At 38.8% G+C, this 18,425-nt stretch overlaps 1 protein-coding gene across 1 annotated transcript; it reads left to right on the forward strand.

The window, feature by feature from the left end:
- The first annotated feature begins 2,778 nt into the window (after nt 1-2,778).
- On the forward strand, nt 2,779-3,901 carry C13H12orf75 (chromosome 13 C12orf75 homolog). The gene is given in 1 exon segment (XM_072771542.1): nt 2,779-3,901. A coding segment is annotated over 1 exon segment (192 nt). The 5' UTR covers nt 2,779-2,793; the 3' UTR covers nt 2,986-3,901.
- The last annotated feature ends 14,524 nt before the right edge of the window (nt 3,902-18,425 follow it).

Consider the following 18,425-nt stretch of genomic DNA (forward strand, 5'->3'; position numbering starts at 1 on the left):
GATCCTGGTCCCGGGATCAAGTCCCACATTGAGCTCCCTGCATGGAGCCTGCTTCTCCCTCTGCCTGTGTCTCTGCCTCTCTCTGTGTGCCTCTCATGAATAAATAAATAAAATCTTTTTAAAAATAGACATTTAAATCCTTCATATTAAAATAATATAGGGCAGCCCGCGTGGCTCAGCGGTTTAGCGCCGCCTTCAGCCCAGGGCCTGATCTTGGAGACCCGGGATTAAGTCCCACGTCGGGCTCCCTGCATGGAGCCTGCTTCTCCCTCTGCCTGTGTCTCTGCCTCTCTCTCTCTCTCTCTCTCTCTCTCTCTCTCTCTGTGTCTCTCATGAATAAATAAAAAAATAAAAATCTTAAAAAAATAATATATAGTTTTGATGTTATCAGAACTTGGTGTGTTTTATTATATCTCCTTTAATATTTGACAATTGCCAGTATGTTTCATTCTACCTCAGAAAAATTAGATTCAAAGTAAGTTGTTCATAGCCAATAGGTAACTAACTTTAATTTCTAAAGATTATTTATTTATTTATGTATTTATTTATTTATTTATTTATTTTTATTCATGAGACACAGAGAGAGAGAGAGAGAGAGAGACAGAAAGGCAGGCAGAGACACAAGCAAGCTCCATGCAGGGAGCCTGAGGTGGGACTTGATCCCGGGACTCCAGGATCAGGCCCTAGGCCAAAGGCAGGCACTTAATTGCTGAGCCACCCAGGGATCCCCCTAACTTTAATTTCTTTTTTATTTTATTATTTTATTTTTTTAACCTAATCTGTCAATTCCCATCTTTTAATAGAGCCTGAAGTTAGATCAATATAAAATTACAGTAGTATACACACACATTTATATGTATTTTTAAAAATTTATTCATTTAAGAAATCTCTACACCCAACATGCAGCTTGAACTCATGACCCTGAGATAAAGAGTTGCATGCTCCTCTGACAGAACCAGCCAGGTACCCCTATATTTATATGTGTAAACAAACATGTGCATACGTTATACACACTAAATACAATCTATTTAGTGTATTCAGAACCAGTTGGCCAGTTTGAAACTTAATATAAGCAGTTAGTACAGAAAATGCCTTAAAAAGAAAAAGTAACCAAGCTGGAGCTGGTTCAAGAGTTTACTTATATAATTAAAGCCCTTTGGTTTTTTTTGTGGGTTTTTTTTGGGGGAGGGGGAGGGTTGTTTTTGTTTTTGTTTTGTAAAGATTTTATTTATTTATTCATGAAAGACACACAGAGAGAGAGAGGCAGAGACATAGGCAGGTTCCATGCAGGGAGCCCGATGCGGGACTCCATCCCAGGACTCCAGGATCACACCCTGAGACAAAGGCAGACAGACCCTCAACTGTTGAGCAACTCAGGCGTCCTTAGTTAAAGCCCTTTGAAAAAGATTGAAGAAAATTACTTGCCAACATTTTATTTTATTAACTTACTTTGTTTTAAATTTTTCTTTTTTTTTTAATACATGTGCTTTCATTGTTTCCATATACGTGTTTGCACAGCTCAGCTATTTGATAAAATATCCACAAGATGGTGCCATGGTTAACATATTAATGTGGGAATTTGAGAATGAGAACAGAGAAAAGTGACATTCTATTGTATACCACAAAATCATCACCAATTTTCATTTATTTGTTATAATAATACTAATTTTGCATTTCAGATGTTCAAATTACTACATTTTATTGTCAAGATTTTTATTTTTTGTAAACATATTTTCAAAGAGAATGTTAAATAATGAAATGATATTCAAAGTTGGTAATAGAGACATAAATTGGATCTTTTATACTTTACAGATTAATGGATGTGTTTTAAATGATCTCTTGCTCCATCTTTACTGCCAGGATTAAGAATAACATCCAAATGGCATAAACTAATATAAATTAAACTTATATAAAGGCCAGGTTTTTGCTATGGACTGTATGATGCACCCCTCCAATTCATATGTTAAAGGATTATCCCCAATGTGAAGGTATTTGGAGATGGGGCATTTGGAGGAGAATTAAGTTTAGATAAGATCATGAGATCAGATCTTCATGATGGGAATAATGGCCTTTAAAGAAAAAATATCAGAGTTGCTCTTTCTCTCTCCACCATGTGAGGACACAGCCAGAAGGTGGTTGTCTGCACTCCTGGAAGGTTTCTCACCAGAAACTGGTTATACTAACATTCTGATTTTGGACTTCCAGCCTTTGGAATTGTGAGAGAATAAATATCTGTTGCTTAACCCAGTCAGTCTATGGTATTTCATTAAAGAATCCTGAAAGAACTATTACAGTCTTTAACAAGGAAAAACTTACCAAAATTACAGAAAACAGTTAATTAAAAAATCAGGACTTTTGCACAGTAGATGGAAATGGGTATAGTTAATAATAATTAACTATTATCTATAGTTAACTATATATAAATGTGAATAATATTTAAGACTATTGCAATTTGAGCTCACCATAGCTATAGTAATATAGTAATTGCTTACATTTGATGAAATAGCTAATATAATAATTTTAAAGAATTGTTCTGAAGGAAAATTTTAGAGGAAAATTTGATGAGTGGGTGGGGAGGATTTCCAAAAACAACCAAAGGTATGCAGCAAGAATGTATTAAAATTTTAGAAAGCAGCTAAGAAGGAAGCTAGAAATGGGTAAAAGTGAAATGAAAAACTTGCTATGGAAAAGATGAAAGGTGAACCTGTCTCTGATTGGTTTTCCTAAAAACATCTAAAAGTCATTATTTTAGGCCGCCAGCTCCTGAGCGCCGCTCACCCGGCCAGCGGCGCGATGGGCTGCAGTAACTCTACCGCCACCAGCGCAGGGACCAGCCTAGGCCCTGCAGGAGCAGCTAAAGATGCTACAGAAGAATCGATAATGGAAGATGACAAGAGGAGAAACTATGGAGGGATATAAGTAGGTCTGCCATCTGAAGCTATCAATATGATATCTAATCAAACAAGGACTGTACACAAAAATTAGAAGAAAATATCATGACTCAATAATCAAGAGCTTGCTCATTGAGATTTGGAAGGAATTGCATTCCACAGGACATCATAATGTGTACAGAAATTTCCAAGGAAATTCTAAATAGTCGCCTGCTCCGCCTCCCCTCTCCACCCAAATTCTTAAGTCTGTAATTGAAACCACGGGTACATGTTGAATGTTGTACTAGAAAGGAATCAGGTCAACAATACACGGGTATATGGAACTTTCTGGGGTCCTTCTGTGAAAGACAAGCTGACAAACTGCTGGTATCTGGAGCTAGCCTGCTGTGTCTCGCAGGACTTGTTCCCTGGCCATTCAGTACAGCTCATGAAGATCATGTCTTTTCACTGATACTTTTTTGATAGTTTTTATATAAAAAATCCTTATTCTATTTATAACTTCAGATAAGAAGGCACTATAAATGAATCCCTAACGTAATATATTTGTGGGTTATCTTTCACTATTTTTATGTCACATTAATTTTTAGCTGTAAAACGGTTAAATTGATTCTTAACGGTTCTCTCTTGACTGTTTTTTATGTTTTGGTTTTCAGCTTTGTGTAAGTGTCAGAGGATTTCTTCTGTTAGGAACAATGTATGACATTGCAATGTTGAAAAATAAGCCACCAAAATTCGCATGCCTTATGCATGTTTTGATTGATTTTCTATTTTCTTTTTAGTCGAAGGCTGATGTCACCACGAATCCTTTGCAGTCATTGATTCTCCTATTCTCCTTTGTGTGATCATAGCATCTCATCAAGTTAATCCTATAGTATTTTCAAGGACTTGTGATTGATGGTTAGTGGGGTATTTGGAAAGTTCTTAATTTGAGGATGACCATGTGTAGCCACTTAGTACTACAATGTAGATTACTCAATTTACCAATATATTTCAACAATTTAAAAATGTTTATCCCTCTTTAAAAAAATAAAAATAAAAGTCATTATTTTAAAAATTTATCACTAAACTCTTATCTCTTTACATTTTTCTCTTATGATGTGTAACTATTATTGTTAGCTATACTGGAAAACTTGAAATCTTTGATTTCTCAGTTCTTTATTTGACATAACTTACCCATCACAAGATTTGGCCAATTTTTCCCCTTTGCAATAAGTCTAATATATTTTTACCTCATTTTAAAATTACTTATTTAAAAAACCTGTACTACTTATTTAAAATTACATACTCTAACATATTCTAATCTAGTAGCCTATTTCCAACATGATCTATATTAAGAACTACGTTTCATAAGTTCTATTTTGGTAATGTTATTGTTCAGAAATTATTTTCTTTTGGACTTATTCTGAGCTTTGCAACTCTTCAAAATTACCATCTCTCATCTTTCAATAGTGATTTCTCAAACTCATCATCACATCATACATTCACTTAATGCAGACCTTTATAATAAAAACCATCTGATGGTATGGGTAATCGATATCTTTTTTAAAAATTTATTTTGAAGTTATTTCAAACCTAAAAAACAGCAAAAATAGCATATTTTATGATGTTCCTGGGTGGTTCAGTGAGTTGAGTGCCTGACTCTTGGTTTTGGCTCAGGTCATGATCTTGGGGTCCCACATGGGACTCACCTCAGCTGGGAGTCTGCTTGGGATTCTCTCTCCCTCTGCCGCTCCCTCTGCTCTCTTTCTCTCTCTCAAATAAATAAACAAATCTTTAAAAAAGAAAAAATAGTACATTTTGTATACCAATCACTCAAATTCACTAATTTTAATATTTTGCTAGTTTTTCATTATCACTCCTTTCTCTCTAGACACACAAACACACATACATATGTTTCAATTTTGTGTTGTGGTAAAACTCACTTATCATAAAATTTACCCATATTAACCATTTTAAGTGTACACTTCAGTGGTATTAAATACAGTTATAATATTGTGGAACCATCACATGCTATGAAGATGGAGCTGTGGAGATGGATAACTCTCCATCTTGTAGTTTTCATCTTGTAAGACTGAAACTCTATTTCCATTAAACAATAACTCCTGGAGCACCTAGCTGGCTCAGCCAGTAGAGCATGCAACTCTTGATCTTGGGGTTGTGAGTTTGAACACCATGTTGGGCACAGAAATTACTTCATAAAAAAAATTTAAAACAAAACAAACCCCCCCCACACACACACACAACTCCCCATTCTCTCCTCCTCCCAGTACCTGGAAACTACCATTCTATTTTCTGTCTTTTTTTTTTTTTGGCTACTATAAGTATATATAAGTACATATATATATGTACTTATAGAGTCAGACGCCTAACTGACTGAGACCCCCAGGTCCCCTTAGAATGGACTTTTTAAAGTTTTTTTTTTTTTTTTTTTTTTTTTTTTTTTTTAAAGATTTTATTTATTTATTCATGATAGTCACACACAGAGAGAGAGAGGCAGAGACACAACAGGCAGAGGGAGAAGCAGGCTCCATGCACCGGGAGCCCGACGTGGGATTCGATCCCGGGTCTCCAGGATCGCGCCCTGGGCCAAAGGCAGGCGCCAAACCGCTGCGCCACCCAGGGATCCCTGGACTTTTTAAAGTTTTAATGATACTGACGCTTTTGAAGAGTGTAGGACAGTTGTTTTGCAGAATATCCTCTGATTTTTGTTTTTCTTATGCTTCCTTAGGATTAAATTCAGGTTATGTATTTTGGCCAAATCATAATGATTATGTCAATTTGTCTCATTATATTTGCTACGTTGTAATTTCCATTAGTTATTGGTTTGTGTTTCCTATGCTACTTTTTAAAGTGTATATATATATATATATATATATACTATGTTTATATGTTTATGTTTCTTGTTTCCCTTTATCTCTTACATAAAAGATAGCATATTTATTTTAAATTTGCTTTATTCACTTTACATTATATCCTAGAAATCCCTTCATTTCAGTTTATACAGATCTTCCTCATTATCTTTTACAACTGCATGCTCTATTGTGTGGATGTCCTGTAATTTATTCATCCAATTTCTTATGTATGAGCATTTCTGTTTTTTTTTCTGTATTCTGTTTACAAATAATTACAAATAATGGGACAATGAATAACCTTGTGCATATGTATTTTCATATTCCTAGAGATGTGTCTTCAGGGTAAATTTTTTTAAGATTTTATTTATTTATTCATGATAGACACACACAGAGAGAGAGAGAGAGAGAGAGGCAGAGACACAGGCAGAGGGAGAAGCAGGCTCCATGCGGGGAGCCTGACGCGGGACTCGATCCTGGGTCTCCAGGATCACGCCCTGGGCCAAAGGCAGGCGCTAAACCGCTGAGCCACCCAGGGATCCTAGGTTAAATTTTTTTATATATAAATTTTTTTTTATTGGTGTTCAATTTGCCAACATATAGAATAACACCCAGTGCTCATCCCGTCAAGTGCCCACCTCAGTGCCTGTCACCCAGTCACCCCCACCCCCCGCCCACCTCCCCTTCTATCACCCCTAGTTCGTTTCCAGGGTAAATTTTTAAACATGAGATTGCTGGTCAAAGGATATATATATATATATATATATATATATATATATATATATATAACTATATATAACTATATATATTACTATATGTATTACTATATATACTATACTATATACTATATATACTATATATATAGTATTAGATAATACCACATTCACCTCAACAGGGAATGGACTATTTTTAATTCCCATCAGAAATGTATGAGAGTGCTTATTTCTTGAAACCTCACCAAAATAGTGTTGAAAAGCTTGTGAAGTTTGGCAAATCTAACAGGTGAGAAATGATACTGCAGTGTAGTTTTTAGCCTGAAAGCTCCCTTTGGTATTTAATTTCTTGTAGTACAGGTGTGCAAATGAAGCATTTTCTTAGCTTTTGTTATCCTTATGTTCTCCTTCAATTTTGAACATTTTTTTTAATTTTTATTTATTTATGATAGTCTCACAGAGAGAGAGAGAGAGGCAGAGACACAGGCAGAGGGAGAAGCAGGCTCCATGCACCGGGAGCCCGACGTGGGATTCGATCCCGGGTCTCCAGGATCGCGCCCTGGGCCAAAGGCAGGCGCCAAACCGCTGCGCCACCCAGGTATCCCTCTCCTTCAATTTTGAAGGGTGATTTTGCTTGATATAGAATACTTGACAGTCTTTTTTCCCACCACTCTGAAGATGTCAACTCACAACTTCTTGCCTCCCAGATTTCTGATTGGAAATCTGCTGTGAATCTTTTTTTGGGGGTCTTTTGCCTGATGAGTTGCATTTCCCTTGCTGCTTTCAAGATTTTCTCTTTGGATTTCAATAGTTTCATTTGGAGTGTCTAGATGCAGATATCTTTGAATTTATTTGACTTGGAGCCTGCTATGCTTCTTGCATGTGTAGATTGATTTTGTAATCAAATTTGGGGAGATTTTGGCCACTATTTCTTCAAATAGTCTTTCTGATCTTTCTCACTTTTTCTTCTGGGACTCTCATTATATATATGTCAATATGTTTGATGGTGTTTCACAGGTTTCTGAGACCCTGTTCATTTTTGTTCATTCTTTTTTCTTTCTGTCCTCAGACTGGATAATCTCAAACATGCAGCCTCATATATGCATAGTGATGTATATATATAATGCATAATGCATAATGACAGTACCAGAAAGAGAGGAGAAAGAAAAAGGAGCAGAAGAAAATACTTGAAGAAATTATGATCAAAAACTTCCTGCATTTGATGAAAAACATTATACATCAGAAAAGCTCAACACACCCCAAGTATGATAAGCTCAAAGATATTTATACCTAGACACAACCACAGGCTTCTTCAAGCCAGGTTATGGTTTCTTTGGCAACACAATTTCCTAAAATATTTAGTAGGTTTCTGATATACTTCCAGACAATTATAGGTGTTAAGAATCATAGTCCATTTCGAGTTTATCTTTGTGTCTGGTGTAAGAGAATGGTCTAGTTTCATTCTTCTGCATGTGGCTGAAACTAGACCACTCTCTTAAACCAGACACAAAGATAAACTCGAAATGGATGAAAAATCTAAATGTGAGACAAGAATCCATCAAAATCCTCGAGGACAACACAGGCAACACCCTTTTCGAACTTGGCCACAGCAACTTTTTGCAAGATACATCTATGAAGGCAAGGGAAACAAAAGCAAAAATGAACTATTGGGACTTCATCAATATAAAAAACTTCTGCACAGCCAAAGAAACAGTCCACAAAACTAAAAGACAACCTACAGAAAGGGAAAGATATTTGCAAATGACCTATCAGATAAAGGGCTAGTATCCAAGATCTATAAAGAACTTATTAAACTCAACACCCAAGAAACAAACAATCCAATCATGAAATGGGCAAAATACATGAACAGAAATTTCACAGAGGAAGACATAGACATGGCCAACAAGCACATGAGAAAATGCTCCGCACCACTTGCCATCAGGGAAATACAAATCAAAACCACAGTGAGATACCACCTCACACCAGTGAGAATGGTGAGAATCAACAAGTCGGGAAACATCAAATGTTGGAGAGGATGTGGAGAAAGGGGAACCCTCTTGCACTGTTGGTGAGAATGTGAACTGGTACAGCCACTCTGGAAAGCTGTGTGGAGGTTCCCCAAAGAGTTAAAAATAGAACTGCCCTACAACACAGCAATTGCACTGCAGGGATTTACCCAAAAGACACAGATGCAGTGAAATGGCAGAACACCTGCACCCCAATGTTCATAGTAGCAATGTCCACAATAGCCAAACTGGAAGGAGCCTCGGTGTCCATCAAAAGATGAATGGATAAAGAAGATGTGGTTTATGTATACAATGGAATATTACTCAGCCATTAGAAACGACAAATACCCACCATTTGCTTCAATGTGGATGGAACTGGAGGGTATTATGCTGAGTGAAGTAAGTCAATCGGAGGACAAACATATGGTCTCATTCATTTGGGGAATATAAGAAATAGTGAAAGGGAATAAAGGGGAAAGGAGAGAAAATGAGAGGGAAATATCGGTGGGGATGACAGAACATGAGAGACACCTAACTCTGGGAAACAAACCAACATGTAGTAGAAAGGGAGGTGGGTGGGAGGTTGGGGTGACTGGGTGATGGGCACTGAAGGAGGCACTTGATGGGATGAGCACTGGGTGTTATGCTACATGTTGGCTAATCAAACTCAATAAAAATAATTATAAAAAAATAAAGTTCAAAGCTAAAATCTTAAAATTCAAAAAAAGAATCATAGTCCAGGTTGTTGTTTTTTTTGAGACTAACTTATTTACATTTTTTGTCTGATCTTGTACAGATAAATGGCAGCTATCTTGAGTCCACTTAAATTAATAACAATCTTGAATTGGAAGGCATCACTCTTAACCCAATCTTTGCAGCTGGTTTATTTTGTAATTTATTCATCCTGGAAGAAAAGTCTTAATGGAAGAATCCTGAGAAGAATCTGGAGCTATATACTCTCTTGTTTGGAGGAATATGAGCAGCTGAATTTTTCCAACCCTGGTAGGTATGAGTCAACTTAGATTGTAATCCACAGGCAGAAGAGTCTCCCTTAGCAGATGAATTATCTTTTATCTCTCCTTGAAATTTGGATAATTCTTCTCTGAGCATATTTCTTTCTTGTAACATCTTTTTACAAGCAGCGAATAATAGCCAATGTATACTACATGTTTTTATTTTCTAACCCCAGTCAGTACATAATTTTACTTCCAATTTATCAGACAATAGTTTTACCAAATGTTTTGCCACAGCATACAAATAAGTTAACTTGTCAGTGTGCAGTTATTTACTTTCCATCCACAAAATCTTTGGAGAGTAGTAGGAGCAGCTTCTTGAATAAGTATCCTGGAATTACTACCAGAATAATTCTGAAGTGATACACTAGGGGACAACTATCACCGAGGCCACTGCATCTAAGTGCAAAGGGTGTTTTACACAACTGATGAATTATTGAACACTACATCTGAAACTAATGATGTACTATATGTTGGCTAATGTATTTTAAATTAAAAAAAGAACAAAGGAGAAAGAAAGAGAGAGGGGCAAAACAAGAAACAGACTCTTAATATAGAGAACAAACTGATGGTTACCAGAGGGCAGGTGTGGGGGGACTAAATAGGTGATGGGGATTAATGAGTACACTTGTGATGAACACTGGGTGTTTTATGGAAGTGCTGAATCACTAATATTGTGCACTTGAAACTAATATTACCCTGTATATTAATTAGCTAATTTAAATAAAAACTTAAAAAAAAGAAGTTGCTGTTACAACAGTCTCTTACACACAAGGCAGCATATGAGTATCTAATACAACAGACAGGATATTACAAAGTATGAATTCAGATGAAGAAGCATTGCCATGACTATTGCCTCTTTACTCACAGGTAACTGGGAATATTTCAGTTTCTTTGGCAACAGTTCCTTGTATCAATCTGTCTTGTAGGCATGGCTTTGCAAATCTGATTGGAATAAACAAAGAATGTGGACACTTATCCTTACTTTTGGATACTGGAATGCTTTTGCAGAATGCTGCATGTTTACAAAACTTGCTTTCTAGCATCAACAGACCAGAACTACAGCTAAATAGATATCTATCTCACTTTCACCTTCTAAATCTCACTGGTGTGGTGTATTCTACTGGTAGAACCTGATTTATATTCAGAACCCTAGCTGCAAAGGGATCTAGAAGATGTTTGGGTTTTGTTTTTTAAGACTTCTAGCCTTCAAATAATTGGTGAGAGAAATAGTGATTGAGAAAACTATCCAAAATATCTAACTTCAATAATGTTTCCTCATGTTAGTAAGCTAAATTAAATTTGATCATGTTGCATTTTTTAAATATACTGTGGCATTCAATTAGCTACTGTTTAGGATTTTTACATGTATTTTCATAAGTGGAATTGGCTTACAATTTTCTTGTACTATATTTGGATGTTCTGTCAAGGTTATTATCTCATAATTATTATTATTATATCATAATTAGTGCTACTGGGCAGCCCTGGTGGCTCAGCAGTTTAGCGCCGCCTTCTGCCCAGACTGTGATCCTGGGGACCCAGGATCAAGTCCCACCTCGGGCTCCCCGCATGGAGTCTGCTTCTCCCTGTGCCTCTGCCTCTGCCTCTGTGTGTGTGTGTGTGTGTGCGTGTGTGTGTGTGTGTGTGTGTCTTTCAGATTAAATAAGTAAGATCTTTAAAAAAAAAAAAAAAAGAATTAGGGATCCCTGGGTGGCGCAGCGGTTTGGCACCTGCCTTTGGCCCAGGGCGCGATCCTGGAGACCCGGGATTGAATCCCACGTCGGGCTCCTGGTGCATGGAGCCTGCTTCTCCCTCTGCCTATGTCTCTGCCTCTCTCTCTCTCTCTCTCTCTCTCTCTCTGTGTGACTATCATAAATAAATAAAAATTAAAAAAAAAAGAATTAGTGCTACTTCTTTTCTATGTTCTTTGAAAACTTAATAGAACTCTACTACTTGACACTAGCACTTAGAAAAGAGAAATAGGGAAGAGGGAATGGACTCCCATTTTATCTTCTGTATGTTATCTCTTTCTGAAAGTTTTCTACTGAATGTTGTGCTGTTTTTTTTTCTTCCATTTGAAAACCCTTTCCAGGAATTTGTCTATTTATCTAAGTTTTCAAATATTTTGGCATATAGTTTTTCATAATTTCTTTTATTAGTGTAAAATCTTGGATATAGGGACTCTTGGGTGGCTCAGTGGTTGAGCGTCTGCCTTTGGCTCAGGGCGTGATCCTGAGGTCCAGGGATCCAGTCCCGCATTAGGCTCCTTACAGGGAGCCTGCTTCTTCCTCTGCCTGTATCTCTACCTCTCTCTCCGTGTTTCTCATGAGTAAGTAAATAAAATCTTAAAAAAAATATTGGATATATCTATGATTGTTTTCTGATTCTAATTCTGTATTTCTTCTCTCCTTTTTTTTCTAACTCCCTCTCCCTCCTCCCTTCCCCCACACTCTCCCCACCACCACATTTTATTGATCTCTTTTTTTTCTTGATCAGTTCTGCCTGGGTGTTCTACTTTATTTGTGTTTTCAGTGTAATAAAGTAATAGGAGTCACCAGCCAGTAAAAAAACAATCTTCCCAATTTAGATCACACTTGTTTTGTTTTTGTTGTCAGACTTATATAATGCAATATAGTAAAGAGAAAAGAGTGCAATTAGAAATCTGTCCGTCGGGAACCCTGGGTGGCGCAGCGGTTTACCGCCTGCCTTTGGCCCAGGGCGCGATCCTGGAGACCCAGAATCGAGTCCCACGTCGGGCTCCCGGTGCATGGAGCCTGCTTCTCCCTCTGCCTGTGTCTCTGCCTCTCTCTCTCTCTGTGACTATCATGAATAAATAAAAAAAAAAAGAAATCTGTCCGTCTGTGGTCCCTAGCCTTCTATGGGCCTAGGACACTCTTTCTCTACAGTTTGTCCTAGAAATATTCAGTCTTCCTAAAATTTTCTCACAGTTCTTGAATTAGTTGATAAGAATGGATCTGAGATCTATCAATTCCTCCTTCCTGTGGCTTCTCCAGAAAGCATTCACTGAAGGGAGCCAGTGGATCAGAGTCTGTCAAGGAACAGCAACCATACTAGTCATGTGTATACAACAAATTTGATATAATTATTTTTACCCATGTAACTGAAAGGGTAAACAGAGAACTGTAGGGTATCCCAGAAGTAGCAACTGCAGAAGGCAGCTAAAACTCCTGTGGCTGAGAAGAGGTGAAGAGATTGGAATTACTAAAATTTGGAAACTTAAAGAAGGGGAGACAGAGATGAAACTCAGACATCTCAGTAGGCGTGCTGCTTGACTATTACTAATGGCATTAAGTTTGAACAGAGATCTTGCCAACCTAGGCCTGGGACTACCTTCTTTGAAGGGGGTACCCAGTTGAAGCTAGTACCTTTAGAGGGAATAGGGAACAATGAAGCTGGTTCTACAAGTGTTGGAATAACTGCATCCTGGATTTAGTTGATGTGATAGGAAGAAAGTATTGCCATGGGTAAATAATTACTGGGATGCCACTTAAAGGAACTGCAAATAAGTAGGAAGCCCACACAGGCCCAAAAAGAACAAACAGGAACAGCAAGTTTCTTCTTTCTGCCCAAGGCTTGTAGTCCTTCTCAACTGCCACCTTTTGGCAGAGCCACTTTCAACCTCCTGGAAATTTTCTCAGTCTTTGTGTTGGTTGGTGAGAATTGTCCTGAAATATATTAGCTACCCAGAGTTTGCAGCGTCCAAGAAATAGCCTCACAAAGCAGAGTATAGAAGGGTGAGCTTGGAGCTCAGGGACAGTAACAGAATTAACTGAGACAGCCAACAACTACTGCTAGTTCACCATCCTGTATGAAGTCACTAATCCAGAGACTGAATGTAATGGTTAATTCCACAGTTATGAGTCCATAGAAATATTAATACTATTAAAAGAATAAGAATATTCCAGTTTCTTTGGCAACAGTATCAATGTCTTGTAGGCATGGCTTTGCAAATATAATGGAAATAAATAATGTGGCTACCTACCCTTACCCTTAGACATTGCTTAGATGGGTATTGATAATATTTGTGGTTTTGTTTTTCCTTTTATGTGGTCTTGGATGAATAATTCCCTTTTCTAATTTTCTTCTTTTGGATTCATTAATGCGTTTAATAAGTAATGGGTGGTTGATTATATAGAGTTTATTTTATAGCACTGGTCAGCCTGCTGAACAGAAGCTTTGGAATCTACATAAGTATTGCCAGACTCTCTATATAGTTAGAGACCCTGGATAGCAAACTAGTCTAGGGCAGCACTTCTCAAATTTCCAGTGGGGAAAGTTCAGGTTCTGTTTTTTAAAACCCATCTATCACATAATAATACTTTGGGAAAATAAAATTAAAATGCATTACTTTAAAAATGCAATAGGGGCAGCCCAGGTGGCTCAGCAGTTTAGTGCTGCCTTAGGCACAGGGTGTGATCCTGGAGACCTGGGATCGAGTCCCATGTCGGGCTCCCTGCATGGAGCCTGCTTCTCCCTCTGCCTGTGTCTCTGCCTCTTTCTCTCTCTCTCATGAATAAACAAATAAAATCTTTTTTAAAAATGCAATAGTTTTTAAAGACATAGAAAAATCAAGTCAAATTTCTTATTAAATTCAACAGACATAAAATTATATCTGAATACATGTAATCAGTACAAACATTAAATAGGAATAAAGAAATACATTGTAAATCTGTATACCTTTAACTTTATCTTGTCACATTGCATTGGCCAGAATTTAGTGTAAAATGTTCAATAGAAAGTGGTGAGAGAGGACTTCTTTGACTTGATCTTGATATTAGGAGAAAATATTTGGTCTTGTACCATTAAAATATGATTTTAAATATGTAAGGCTTTTTAAAAAACATTTTTTAGGATGCCTGGGTGGCTCTGTCAATTAAACATCTGCCTTCAGCTCAGGTCACGATCCCAGGGTCCTAGGATCGAGCCCCACATTGGGCTCCCTGCTTGGTGGGGAGCCTGCTTCTCGCTCTCCCTCAGCCATTCCCCCTGCTTGTTCTCTCTCTCTTTCTCTCAAATAACTAACTAAATAAATAAATAAGTAAATAAATAAAATTTTTGAAGATTTAATTCTATTTCAATTCCAGTATAGTTAACATACAGTGTTGTATTAGTTTCAGGTGTACAATGTAGTAATTCAACAATTTCATACATCAGTCAGTGCTCATCAAAAGTTGCCCTCATTAATCTCCATCCCCTATTTAACCCATCCTCCTACCCACCTCCCCTCTGGTAACTATCAAGTTGTTCTCTATGATTAAGAGTCTATTTCTTTATTTGTCTCTCTCTCTCTTTTGTTTTCCTTTGCTTATTTGTGTTGATTCTTAAATTCCACATGTGAGTGAAATTATATGGTATTTGTCTTTCTCTAACTTATTTGCTTAGCATTATACTATCTCCATCCATGTCATTTCAAAACTCCATCCATGTCATTTAATTCTTTTTTATGGCTGAATAATATTCCTGTGTGTGTGTGTGTGTGTGTGTGTGTGTGTGTGTGCACCACATCTTCTTTATCCATTCTAGATGTCCAAAGCTTTGTTAGCTGCCCTTCATCAGATTGAGGAAGTTCTCTTACTCTTAGTTTGTTAAAAGATTTTATCATTAGTAAGTGTTGAATTTTGTCAAATGTTTTTTGTATTGACTATAATTATCATGTTTATTTAATTCTATTAATATGATGCACCATATTAATGAATTTTCATATGTTAAACCAACTACTAGGATAAATCTCACATGCCCATGGTGTGTAATACTTTCTATATATGGCTGTATTCTACTTGCTAATACTTTGTTAAAGATTTTATACCTGAATTCATGAGGGATACTGGGCTGTAATTTTATTTTCTTGTGATATCTTCATCTAGCTTTGGTACAGGGTACTACTGGCCTTATAAGTTGAGCTGGAAAAAGTGCATCATCTGAACATTGGTTCAGATGTTCTGAAATAGTTTATTTGGATTGGCATTATTTTATTCTTTAAATGTTTGATAGAATTTACCTATGAAGTGGAACACCTGGGTGGCTCAGTGGTTGAGCATCTGCCTTTGGCTCAGGTTGTGATCCCGGGGTCTGGGGATCGAGTTCCTCATCAGGCTCCCCATAAGGAGCCTGTTTCTCCCTCTGCCTGTGTGTCTGCCTCTCTCTGTGTGTCTTTCATGAATAAATAAATAAAACCTTAAAAAAAAAAAAAGAATTTACCTGTTAAGCTACCTGAGCCTCAGAGCACAAGTGGTTGTGTGTGTTTGTGTGTGTAAATTGTTATTACTAGGAGGAGCAAGATGGCGGAAGAGTAGGGTCTCCAAATCACCTGTCTCCACCAAATTACCTAGAAAACCTTCAAATTATCCTGAAAATCTATGAATTCGGCCTGAGATTTAAAGAGAGACCAGCTGGAATGCTACAGTGAGAAGAGTTCGCGCATCTATCAAGGTAGGAAGACGGGGAAAAAGAAATAAAGGAACAAAGGCCTCCAAGGGGGAGGGGCCCCGCGAGGAGCCGGGCTGAGGCCGGGGCGAGTGTCCCCAGGACAGGAGAGCCCCGTCCCGGAGACGCAGGAGCTGCACCGACCTTCCCGGGCGGAAAGGGGCTCGCAGGGGGTTGGAGCAGGACCCAGGAGGGCGAGGATGCCCTCGGGCTCCCCGGGACAGTAACAGAGCAACTGCGCGCCAGGAGAGTGCGCCGAGCTCCCTAAGGGCTGCAGCGCGCACGGCGGGACCCGGAGCAGCTCGGGGGGCTCGGGGGCGGCTCCGCGGAGGGGGCTGCGCGGCCCCGGGAGCAGCTCGGAGTGGCTCGGGCAGAGGAAGAGGCTCCGTGCAGAGGGGGCTGCGCGGTTCCAGGAGCAGCTCGGAGGGACTTGGGCGGCGGCTCCGCGGAGGGGGCTGCGGCCCGGGAGCGCGAATCCACCAGCACAGGCTCCGGAGCACAGGGCGCCGGGACACAGCCCAGGATCCGGCCTCCCCCGGGACAGGCAGAGGCCGGGAGGGCCCAGGACAGCAAGGACGCTCCTGCCCGGAGCTGAGCAGATCAGCGGCCCCGCCCCGGAGCCTCCAGGCCCTGCAGACGGAGTTCCTGCGGGGGCTGAATCCAGGTTTCCAGAGCTGCCCCGCCACTGGGGCTGTTCCTCCTGCGGCCTCACGGGGTAAACAACCCCCACTGAGCCCTGCACCAGGCAGGGGCACAGCAGCTCCCCCAACTGCTAACACCTGAAAATCAGCACAGCAGGCCCCTCCCCGAGAACACCAGCTAGACGGACAACTTCCAGGAGAAGCCAAGGGACTTAAAGTACACAGAATCAGAAGATACTCCCCGGTGGTTCTTTTTTTGTTTGTTTTTGTTTTTGTTTTTGTTTTGTTTTGCTTTTTGATTTGTTTCCTTCCCCCACCCCCTTTTTTTCTCCTTTCTTTTTCTTTCTCTTTTTCTTCTTTTTTTTTTTTTTTCGTTTTTTTTTTTCTTTTTCTTCCCTTTTTTTTCTCTTTCTCTTTTCTTTCCTTCTTTCTCTCCTCTCTTTTTCTCTTTTTCCCAATACAACTTGCTTTTGGCCACTCTGCACTGAGCAAAATGACTAGAAGGAAAACATCACCTCAAAAGAAAGAATCAGAAACAGTCCTCTCTCCCACAGAGTTACAAAATCTGGATTACAATTCAATGTCAGAAAGCCAATTCAGAAGCACTATTATACAGCTACTGGTGGCTCTAGAAAAAAGTATAAAGGACTCAAGAGACTTCATGACTGCAGAATTTAGAGCTAATCAGGCAGAAATTAAAAATCAATTGAATGAGATGCAATCCAAACTAGAAGTCCTAACGACGAGGGTTAACGAGGTGGAAGAACGAGTGAGTGACCTAGAAGACAAGTTGATAGCAAAGAGGGAAACTGAGGAAAAAAGAGACAAACAATTAAAAGACCATGAAGATAGATTAAGGGAAATAAACGACAGCCTGAGGAAGAAAAACCTACGTTTAATTGGGGTTCCCGAGGGCGCCGAAAGGGACAGAGGGCCAGAATATGTATTTGAACAAATTCTAGCTGAAAACTTTCCTAATCTGGGAAGGGAAACAGGCATTCAGATCCAGGAAATAGAGAGATCCCCCCCTAAAATCAATAAAAACCGTTCAACACCTCGACATTTAATTGTGAAGCTTACAAATTCCAAAGATAAAGAGAAGATCCTTAAAGCAGCAAGAGACAAGAAATCCCTGACTTTTATGGGGAGGAGTATTAGGGTAACAGCAGACCTCTCCACAGAGACCTGGCAGGCCAGAAAGGGCTGGCAGGATATATTCAGGGTCCTAAATGAGAAGAACATGCAACCAAGAATACTTTATCCAGCAAGGCTCTCATTCAAAATGGAAGGAGAGATAAAGAGCTTCCAAGACAGGCAGCAACTGAAAGAATATGTGACCTCCAAACCAGCTCTGCAAGAAATTTTAAGGGGGACTCTTAAAATTCCCCTTTAAGAAGAAGTCCAGTGGAACAGTCCACAAAAACAAAGACTGAATAGATATCATGATGACACTAAACTCATATCTCTCAATAGTAACTCTGAATGTGAACGGGCTTAATGACCCCATCAAAAGGCGCAGGGTTTCAGACTGGATAAAAAAGCAGGACCCATCTATTTGCTGTCTACAAGAGACTCATTTTAGACAGAAGGACACCTACAGCCTGAAAATAAAAGGTTGGAGAACCATTTACCATTCGAATGGTCCTCAAAAGAAAGCAGGGGTAGCCATCCTTATATCAGATAAACTAAAATTTACCCCAAAGACTGTAGTGAGAGATGAAGAGGGACACTATATCATACTTAAAGGATCTATTCAACAAGAGGACTTAACAATCCTCAATATATATGCTCCGAATGTGGGAGCTGCCAAATATATAAATCAATTATTAACCAAAGTGAAGAAATACTTAGATAATAATACACTTATA

This window comes from Canis lupus, chromosome 13, assembly GCF_048164855.1.
Source record: "Canis lupus baileyi chromosome 13, mCanLup2.hap1, whole genome shotgun sequence".
Lineage (NCBI taxonomy): Eukaryota > Metazoa > Chordata > Mammalia > Carnivora > Canidae > Canis > Canis lupus.